Raw genomic sequence first — 10,023 nt, 5'->3', positions numbered from 1 at the left:
GATTGTTGGTTTGGTTCGGTTTGAACCCAAACCAAACCAAACAATTCGGGTTGAGTAAAACATGAACCAATTGGGTTATATAAAGAGCACGGTTCAGTTTGGATCAGTTTAACTTCGGTTCGTTTGGTTTAGATCGGTTCGGTTTGAGTTTTTTGCCATCCCTGGTTATTACAATTAATTGTGAATTACAAACCCGCTTAAAAGACAATAAAAAAAAAACAATGTCAATTTATGAACTTTTTAACAGTATAATCTGCAAAATACATACTGTCAACTTTCTATAAAACGATATGACTACTGACACTGTCTCCCTGTCCTGATACTCACGAAACTAACAACTATCGATCTGTCCTATTTATTATTGGTTGGTTATACATGACAAATAATTTAAGAAAAATGATAACAAATAGTAACATTAGGAAGAACCAAAGATCATATTTCATGTGAAGCTAATAGATCTAAAAGCCACCTCGAAATAAAGAAAACGGATAAGGCGGTGTTTGTGGATTTGACTCTACCAATCCTCCAAACGTCGCCGCTTCTTTGTCCCTTGTCTCTCCCTGAATACTCCCACATCCTCCTCCGCCGCCTCTGTTTACGCTTTCCGGCAACGACAACGTCGACGTTAACGATGATGACTTCGACGAAGTGGAAATCATTGAGTTCGTCACCATACCCGTCTCGTTGTAGTAACTACCAAACGTCCCCTGCCTCTGCATCGGAACAACCCATCCTATTGAATTCTCCGGCGAAGGCGAAGGCGACAGTGAAACCACACCAAAGACCCTCTCCTCCTCCTCTGCCCCTTCCTCTGACTTCACCGTGACACGACGCTTCTTCTTGTCCGAGACCAATTGCTTTGTCCGCTCCTTCTCGAGCATCATCCTGGGGAGGAAGTCGGGATCATCAGCGACCTTGTAGAGAAATGCCATCATCTGCTCCGGCCTCTTCTCCGTCGCCTCGATCCTTTGGTTCATCCTCTGAATCTCCAGCTCAAGCTCCCTCTGCTCGTCTCTCAACCGTTCGATCTCCTTCACGATCTCACCGTCCTCCGCATCCGTCATCACACGCGCGTGTTTCCTACGCGCTATGTTCTTGAGCAGGTGCTTCTGCCCTCTGAGAAAATGCTCGTTCGCGAACTCCCACCGGTCCGGATCCACTTTCCTAAACCCGTAGGTGTTGAGTTGACGAACGAAGCTGCTGAAATTGTTGTGTTTGAAATAAGCAGGGAGGATGCGTTGAGAGAAGTCGAGAGGGTCAGCGACGATGAAGCTGTTGTGGGCAGGTCCCCAGGTGATGAGCCAATCGGTCGAAGGATCGTTGACCATCTGGTATGTCTTCGCAACGAAAGGTGCGATCACGTTTGTGTTCGTGCTGCTAGTGTTATTATTTTTGTCATCTTCCATTTTTTCTCTCTTTTCTTTTTTTCCTCTTTTCTTTCTGCTTTATATGATTGCTGCTGGTAAAGAAATTAAGGAGGCAGCTTGTGGGTTTATCAAAATAGATAGGCAATGTGAAACGGTAAATAGTATAGTAATAGTAGTAAGATCACCTTCAACCATTACACCAACCGCAACGGTGAGTCTATGCCTCGATTTCCTATGTGATTTTTTATTTTTTTATTAGTTTTTTTTCTTTTTTTCTTCTAATAAAAAAAAATTAAAAAAATAAATAAACTAATCGTGGGCCGCCATGTATTATAGGGCCCGCAACACAGTAACAATACTCCACTTGGATCAATCCTTAGGTTCGGACTTTTCGATCTCGATCCGGCACAGAAACCAACAAATCAATATTTTAATATTTGTTTTTTTTTAAAATTGCACCTACGGATTCGCGTTGCATGTGCTCTTAGAAACTAGGTGGGATTCTAAAAAACTAAAAAAATTAATATTTTAATTAAATAATTAAATTTTCTATTTTTTAAATTCTAAAATGGTAGTTAAAAAACACATGGAAAGTTAAAGTTTAGAAGTGGTTCTAAAAACACTTGTTTTAGAATTTTTTTTCACTCTCTCTCTCATACTTTCTATTCTAATTAAAGAACTTCCAACGGGGGAGGTGGTCTAAATGTCGTTGACAGTGAGATGGTGTGACGTGGCTTTGCTTTTGTGATAACGTGGCGAGTTCGTGTTTTGCTTTTGCGGTGTCGCGGGTAAGTGTAGGACCCATGCAGATGCTTCATGTTACTAACTTGGCAATTGGCAATACCTCATTTGGATATTTGGAAGGAAACAACGACTTTAGACATTGATGCTCTGACACATACATATCTACAAAACAAAAACAACTGATGAAATCAGACCACCCAAATACTTTCAAAGATGTTCTTACAATCTGCGGCTCATAAACATTTTGGGCCCTGGGCATAAACAAATTATATAGCATTTTGGAAAACTATTTTTTGAAAATTAGTTAAAATCAAAAATTTAATGTAATTGCTTAAGCTATTGTATTATTTTGTATGAAAATTTTCAAGACAATTTTAGTTTTTAAAATACATATAGCTAAATTTAGTTAAAATATATTTATTTTTACATTTTTATTTATTAAAGTTGTAATAAAAAAATTGGACCCTTGGACCCGGGGAGGTCGCACTCCGCCCACCCATCTAAGCCGCCCCTGATCTTACAAAGGGATGCAAACCATCTTTGGACATCAACGGAACATCTATGGACATTTATAGATAGCAGTCAGGCGCTGCAGCTCAGCGTTCTTGTTGGCGATCAGTGTACTCCAATCATGAGAAGGCTCGGTGTCATACTTCCAACCAAAGCTGTGACTGTCTTCGAACTCGTGAGTGTATTTGGATGCATACACGAGTAGCTTCTTTGGGACGCATCCTCTAATGATAGGATACTAGAAGCCATGCATGTGCTTAGGTGCAAGTAGGAGATCATCTAGACGACGGTAACCAAACCGCAAGTATCTCGCGTGAAAGAGTCTCACGACTTATTTATATTTTCTAGTTTCATTAATAAGAGAAGTGGTCTTCCTTGACTATAGGCCAATCCCCATGTCATGTTTCCCATTCATGTTTGTTAGGAGTAGATGCTCCACTTTCTATTTCTTTGCTTCATGTACTCTTTGCTATTTATATGAATGAAAAACCTAAAAAGAGGTAGTCTTAACTACCCAAAAGAAAACGTGTATTGTTGTGTGTTCTCTTGTGTTCATGTTTCTAGATCAACATTGTTATCTATTGGTAAGGGACCTATCAGTGGTATCAGAGCATGTTTTGTTTTTGATTCGGACCACTTTGTGGTATCAAAAACTTTATATTTTTCACCTTCTTTGTTATCGGCATTCTTCATGAATCAACAATTATCAAGAATCATCGACGAACGGTCATTCTTCAGAATCAACGATCATCGAGATCTATCCATCAAATATTTTTTTTCTTTGTTTTGATCCGGACCACTTTGTGGTATCAAAAATCAGAATTTTCTTTTCACCATTTTCTACTCGGGTTTGTTGATTAAGTTCAACATCTTTTCTTTTGTATGGATTGATATATGTAATTCTTCCATTGTTTTTCAGTTTTTCAAAAAAAAGAAGGATTTCATATTTCTTTTTCAATCAAAAGCAGAAAGATTTTTTCTAAAAAAAAAATTTAGAAAAAAACAGAAAAAAAAAACTTATTGTTGATAACGAATCATGGAGACAGCTTGGTCTTGGAGGTCGTAGTGAGTTGAAAAACGTCACAACTAGAAGAATCAAATGGGAAAGAAGAGAAGCAATTCAAGTGGAGTTTTCCTCAATTCATATGAACCTTGAGAACAAGGTTCTTTTAGACCACCGGGGTATTGATATAGGATACTAGAAGCCAGGCATGTGCTTAGGTGGCAAGTAGGAGATCATCTAGACGACGTTAACCAAACCGCAAGTATCTCGCATGAAAGAGTCTCACGACTTATTTATTTTCTAGTTTCATTAATAAGAGAAGTGGTCTTCCTTGATTAATATGAGCCAATCCTAATGTCACGTTTCCCATTCATGTTTGTTAGGAGTTGATGCTCCACTTTCTATTTCTTTGCTTCATGTACTCTTTGCTATTTATATGAATGAAGCCTAAAAAGAGGTAGTTTTAACTACCCAAAAGAAAAAATGTATTGTTGTGTGTTCTCTTGTGTTCATGTTTCTAGATCAACATTGTTATCTCTTGGCAATGGACCTATCATCTAAGCACACACCTGTCGATTAAACAAAAAAAAAGGATTTATCAACTAACAGAATATGTATTGTGTCCATATGTAATTCAAGTTACTAAATCAAATAGTAACACAGATGTAAGTTACGTGGGGGAAAAGACGCTTGCTTACGTTCAGAAGAGATGGTGGAAAAGGGGAGCTCGCAGACCGCGGCGGATGTTCCGTAGCTAGTCGCCGCCGCTACCGGTGCTGATGGTGTGAAGAGATCGAAATCATAGCGGCGGTCCGAGTCTGCTCCATTGTCAGCGTTCTGCGCGCGAATGGAGAAGCAGCAGCGAGAGGAGGAGTGGTAGTAGCGGTGTAGTAGGGATATTATATCCTACATCGGGAATTCTAAGGACATTAACTAATATATAAATGGTTAGAGCCAATCCACTAATCGCCAATTGGTTTTAAGTTAAAAACACATGTAACTTATCCTGGTATTAGAGTCCAGATCCTAAATACCCTAACCCCCTAATTAATATGACCCTTCCGACCGGGTTTATAGGTTGTACTTAATCCTTCCGGACCGGGTATAAAAGTCGTAATTAACTCCAAGTATAACTGTCCTAAAGTTTCGAGATTTCTGGCCGATAAGAGCCATCATCTCGAGGAGGGGTATTAAGGATATTATATCCCACATCGGGAATTCTAAGGGATATTAACTAATATATAAATGGTTAAGGTCAATCCACTAATCACCAATTGGTTTTAAGTTGGAAGCTTATAATAAACCCGAATCTAACATGGTATCAGAGCTCAGATCCTAAAATACCCTAAACCTCTAATTAATATGACCCTTTCGACCGGGTTTATAGGTTATATTTAACCCTTTCCGACCGGGTATAAAGGTCGTAATTAACTCGCTCGGCCGATTATTACTGTCTTAAAGTTCCGAGATTCCCAAATCGAGAATTCTAAGGAACATTAAGTAATATATAAAGGGTTAGGACCAATCCACTAATCACCAATTGGTTTTAAGTTGGAAGCTCATAATAAACTCGAATCTAACACGGTGGTTTGAGACCGAGGCAATGCGGGGACGGTGGAGGGAGGAGAGATGGGATAAGGTTTTAGGGAGGGAACGAGAGGTTGAAGAAGATGGGAGGTTGATTGCGATCGGGAGTTTTCTGCAGAGGATTTGAAGAGATGGGAAAGATGAGATTGTAGTGGTTAGCTTCGGAGTCGAAGCCATTTTTGCGTCTCTCTCTTCTTCTCTCTCTCTTGTTTTTTTTTTTTTTGGTTCCTTTGGAGGTTTTGTGCGAATGCTTTTATTCGACAAGTCTGCTTTGTGGTCTAATTGTTTAGTACATGTGGTCGTAAGTGTCTACCAAACTGCGAATCACTCACACACCCACCACCAGAATAAAAATCCGATTCGTGATGTATCAGTACAAACTTTTATTTGGATTCCGGTGGACCGAACTCCCTTCTTGAGATCATTGGGCCGATATCCGACTGTGTCCGTGCTGGTTTTGATTCTTTAGTTTTTTTTTTATATATAAATTGCTTAATAACACTTTTAATATATACTTATTTGGATATTTTTAGAATCTTATGAATCGACTCCAATCCAGAAGAATTCGACTTAAACTCTGTCCAGAGATTTGTAATATACGTAGAATCGGTCCTGAGATTTTGGAGTCTTGTAGCAAGGTCTATGTAAATTTTTTTTCTTTAAAATTTTGTTTTTTAGACTTGTATATATATTTTTTTTTCAAAAATTTCGGAGGATTACTGAAAATGTTTCCCTTAGCATGGTTTAGGGCCGACCCTGAATATATAAATAGAGTTTAATTTTCCAAAATCAAACTGATATCCAAAAAAACGATACGTACTTGAATGGGTACTTGAATATGTATATCTAGCTAATTACGTAAACAAATTAAAAATAAAATTGTTAACTAATTTGAATTTTGTCACGAATGAAACAATTCTATACAAATCTGTGAAATTATTATGGTTAGCACGTAAATAGACGATATCGAATTATATATAATAAATATAATTAATAAAATAGCTAGAAAAAAACTGAAAATGTAATAAAATTCTTAAAATATAAAATTTATGTTTTATACTTATAATAAATAATGTCGAATTAATTATAAAAAACAATTATTGAAATAACTAAAATTATTTAAAAATTGTAAGAAATCATTTAAAAATAGGTAAGTATTATTTTGTACTTCGATTTTAATAGAATATATATATACTGAGATTTTGATCCTCTACAAATGTTTATTTTCATTTTTTATCCATAAATATGTGTTTTACATAATTAGTGGTACTAGGGGATTTGTCCGGGCTACGACCGGATTGTTTGTTTATAATTCTTTTAATTATTTTATTTACAAACTTTTGAAAGTTATACATAATTTAAAATCAATAAATCGGAAAATGTCTAAGATATTAAAGCAAATGGAGTATATTTAAAATACTAAATCGGAATGTTATACAAAAGTCAGTTAATATTCCACAAAAAAGGATAATGAAAAAGACATAAGTAACAGCTATCAAATACCTGTACAAGTTGATTGTGCACAGCATCATGGCAAAATAACGTCCGCACTTCAGACAAGAAGCCCTTGATCTCTGTTTCTTCCAGTTCATCCACACGATTCATGGCAAAGATACGAGTTTCACCGATGAAGCTAACTACGAAGAATGTGTCCAATGCTTCATCAACTGAAGATTTCAAGGACCACAATCCTGCGATACCTTCAAGTTCTAACGACACCTGCAATCCAGCCGAATTTACCATTATAAAGCAGATTAGAAAAAATGCTTGTACAAGACATGTAGAGTTCATGACATAATTCAAACCTTTTCGTTGATCCCTTTGCTAACTATGCGTAGAGAGCCATACTTTGACCCTCCAGAACAAGTTACAACCTGACTTTGCCCATGTTTCTCGGGGTCGACTAGACACAAGTCGTGAATAGGCCCCAGGTTGACAAATTTTTTTAACACTTGTATTCTTGATCCTTGTGCATCAAGATCTATTTTTATCAGCTGCAATTTAATATGAAAACAGTTAGAATTGGTTCTGTTTCTACTAAAAGTCACAGAAAAAAAAAAGACATTTTGTTATTATACCTGAGAGTCACTACAGCTTGAGCCTACAAAAACTAGAGAATTTCCAAGGTACGAAATGGTCGAAGCAATTGATGTTTCACCCAGAAGCTCAACTCTGAGATCAGTGACCCTTCAGATTCAAATAAAGTCAGGGCACACACATAATCATTCATTACAGCAAATACATCAACTTTTCAGAATTTAAAAGGATTTAGAAAGAAACCTTTGATTCTCATGTGAGACAGCAACCAGATGAAGCCGTCCTTCATCATCACCTAGAAGAAACCTAAACCCATCCAGTTCCAAATGATTTTGCTGTGAACTGGAAACAATTTTATTCAAATGTTAATATAAAACTGAAATAATTAACAGAAATCTTAAAACTGAAATGATTAACTTACACATGGTTTTGGTCTTTCTTTATATGTGTTCGCACTACAGTAAACGATTAGTTCTTCTCCAACTATAAGGACGCCACAGAGGGGTGTGGGTAGAGCAATCAGTAGGCCAGCACTTTGGTCGATATTGTCACGTGTCCATGGACCCGTAACAGGAACACTACCAGTTTGGGAGACGTAATACGTTTTGGCATGAGCACCTTCGGCGTCCTATGACATCAAACATTAATTAGCCCCGACCCGACAGAGAAATAAATTGAGTTAAGCATGACATGCCCAAAAAAAAGACAAGAAACTTGTTGAACCTCACAAAGGACGGCTACTGTGGGCACGTCACACCCATAAAGAAATTTGACGTCCTTGACCAGCAAGTTACACATCCTGAAATTTCGACACCAAATGTAAACACCTGATCTAAAAAAATTTCACTGTGAAAAAGACACTACCTTGGGACAAAAGGTTTCTCAAGCTCTCCAAAGTTGTCAAGTGGAAAAGCACATAAGCCCCGTTTAGCCACCTGATTCATACAAATAACAAGTTCTGTGACATCACATAAGTGAAATTTCTTATAGCAGAAAAAAACAAAATACCTTATGCCAGCTCGTAACCATATAGACACCAATTACTCTATAGTCCGGATCAATTGTGCAAATCTACACAAGCAGTTAAGACTTAGCTCACCAAAGAATACTAGATTCCATACCTGATCAGCCCACGGATGTTTAGATGTACAAGCGTCAATATCCATAGAAGCATTTCTGAAAATCAGACTATGTGAGATATATTCAATTACACATCGTTAGATATTATATTATTACCGTGTAATCAGCTCATTTGAGCTCACATCCCATTGAAGGACACAAACTTTGTGTCTTTCCGTTACGATGAACAGAACATCCAGCAGTCGTCCTGCAAAAGATGGAGAAATATTTAATATTTTAAACTAGCTAAAAAATAAATAAGTGATCAGAAGATATACTCACAAGAAGACGAAACGGATGCAGAGAAACTATGCGCCCGTTGATAGGTACATTTCTCATGAGCTGCACAGGAAAATTGGATGTCATTTTGAATAAACAGGGACTGTAACAAAAGGACAATTTCAAATCGCTAGTGTGTTGTACGTAGTACCTCAATTCCCTGAGGGGTGATCTTGTGAATTTCAATCCTATTGCACTTACGGAAAACAAGGATAAACATGTGATATACCTGAAGAAAAGAAAAGAAGAATAATAAAAAAGTGACAAGACTTACGCAATAACCAGGTTCCTGAGGCTGGTAAAGTTACCCACACATGAGTAAAATTGAGTACCACATTATCAAATTAAATAAAACTAGGGCTTGCCCTCGGCAAAGCCCGGCACTACAAGAAAACAGCGACATACTGAGGAAAAAAATCGTCGGTATGTCGTCGGAATAACGTTATTCCGACGACATACCGACGAAACAAGTCCTCGGAAATAACTCCTCGGAAATTCATTTTTCCTCGGAAATCCCTCGGAATTTTCCGACGGAATTCCGAGGAAACAAATTTCCGAGGAAATTCCGAGGACCACCAGTTCGTCGGAAAGCTCTTCGGAATATACCGAGGGAGAACTTCGTCGGGATATTTCGATGGACTTTCCGATGGTCCAATCCTCGGAATTTCCGACGAAATATTCCTCGGAATTTTCATCGGAATATACCGAGGGAGAACTTCGTCGGGATATTTCGATGGACTTTCCGATGGTCCAATCCTCGGAATTTCCGACGAAATATTCCTCGGAATTTTCATCGGAAAATTCCGAGGAAAGGGTCCCTCGGAAAATTCCGAGGAACGTGGTCCCTCGGAATATTCCGAGGAACATGTCCCTCGGAATATTCCGAGGAACATGTCCCTCGGTATATTCCGAGGAGCGGGGTCCCTCTGTATATTCCGAGGAAGATGTCCCTCGGTATATTCCGAGGGTTCATTTCCTCGGAATGTAAAAAATATTAACTTTTTTTTTAAAAATAAATTTTTTGAAATTTAAATTCGAAAATATAAAATTAAAATTAAAATTGAAATCATATTAATTAATATTCAAAGTTTCACAAATAAAAACAAAACATTCCGAGTTTTTGGAAAAAAAAAACTACGGGTCTGGCACGTCCGGGAACACCTCGTTCGGGTACATCCTCTGCATCATCTCCATCATTTGCTAGTTCAGCCTCCTATGTGCCTCATAGCCCGCCTGTTGAGCTGCCATCTGGGTCTCCAACAAAGATATGCGATCATCCTTGTCCTTCAACTGAGTCGTAAGTACTTCTGGATCAACAAAGGGCGGTGGTGCAGAAAAAGGAGGAACCGACCGGGAGCGACGACCCAAACCGACCAA

The 10,023-nt window shown here is 38.0% G+C and overlaps 2 protein-coding genes across 7 annotated transcripts; both read right to left on the bottom strand.

Moving 5' to 3' along the window:
- Positions 1 to 208: 208 nt before the first annotated feature.
- LOC106336323 (heat stress transcription factor C-1-like) lies at positions 209 to 6,801 on the bottom strand. Of its 5 annotated transcripts, none has more exons than XM_013775121.1 (2): positions 6,715 to 6,785; positions 209 to 1,456 (listed from the first exon to the last, which is right to left on the bottom strand). In XM_013775121.1, exon 2 carries the CDS (start codon positions 1,404 to 1,406, stop codon positions 459 to 461), a length of 948 nt encoding a protein of 315 aa, XP_013630575.1. In that variant the 5' UTR covers positions 1,407 to 1,456; positions 6,715 to 6,785; the 3' UTR covers positions 209 to 458. The 5 variants fall into 5 exon arrangements, 2 of the variants coding, with proteins under 2 accessions (XP_013630575.1, XP_013630574.1); XM_013775120.1 differs by having other exon boundaries at positions 209 to 1,459; positions 6,715 to 6,779; XR_001268820.1 differs by lacking the exon at positions 209 to 1,456 and adding an exon at positions 1,680 to 2,273 and having other exon boundaries at positions 6,715 to 6,801.
- Positions 6,802 to 7,289: 488 nt separating this feature from the next.
- LOC106336324 (DNA damage-binding protein 1b-like) lies at positions 7,290 to 8,955 on the bottom strand. Of its 2 annotated transcripts, none has more exons than XM_013775124.1 (11): positions 8,921 to 8,955; positions 8,798 to 8,842; positions 8,650 to 8,709; positions 8,485 to 8,575; positions 8,370 to 8,424; positions 8,257 to 8,319; positions 8,113 to 8,183; positions 7,972 to 8,047; positions 7,670 to 7,876; positions 7,492 to 7,590; positions 7,290 to 7,398 (listed from the first exon to the last, which is right to left on the bottom strand). In XM_013775124.1, the coding sequence occupies exons 5-10, from the start codon at positions 8,412 to 8,414 to the stop codon at positions 7,555 to 7,557; spliced, it is 498 nt and encodes a 165-aa protein (XP_013630578.1). In that variant the 5' UTR covers positions 8,415 to 8,424; positions 8,485 to 8,575; positions 8,650 to 8,709; positions 8,798 to 8,842; positions 8,921 to 8,955; the 3' UTR covers positions 7,290 to 7,398; positions 7,492 to 7,554. The 2 variants fall into 2 exon arrangements, with proteins under 2 accessions (XP_013630578.1, XP_013630577.1); XM_013775123.1 differs by having other exon boundaries at positions 8,798 to 8,834.
- Between the last annotated feature and the right edge of the window lie 1,068 nt (positions 8,956 to 10,023).

Source organism: Brassica oleracea, chromosome C3 (genome assembly GCF_000695525.1).
Source record: "Brassica oleracea var. oleracea cultivar TO1000 chromosome C3, BOL, whole genome shotgun sequence".
Taxonomy (NCBI): Eukaryota; Viridiplantae; Streptophyta; class Magnoliopsida; order Brassicales; family Brassicaceae; genus Brassica; species Brassica oleracea.
The sequence above is the reverse complement of the archived record's forward strand: the minus strand, read 5'-3'. Positions and strand labels throughout refer to the sequence as shown.

What these genes read in the sequence shown, in the direction of transcription:
- LOC106336324 (XM_013775124.1), bottom strand. Translation starts at nt 8,414, where the DNA reads ATGGATATTGACGCTTGTACATCTAAACATCCGTGGGCTGATCAG. An exon ending in AACATCCGTGGGCTGATCAG is followed by an intron (nt 8,320 to 8,369) that starts GTATGGAATCTA and finishes CTGCTTGTGTAG; the next exon opens with ATTTGCACAATTGATCCGGA. An exon ending in TGGTTACGAGCTGGCATAAG is followed by an intron (nt 8,184 to 8,256) that starts GTATTTTGTTTT and finishes TGTATGAATCAG; the next exon opens with GTGGCTAAACGGGGCTTATG.
- LOC106336323 (XM_013775121.1), bottom strand. Translation starts at nt 1,406, where the DNA reads ATGGAAGATGACAAAAATAATAACACTAGCAGCACGAACACAAACGTG.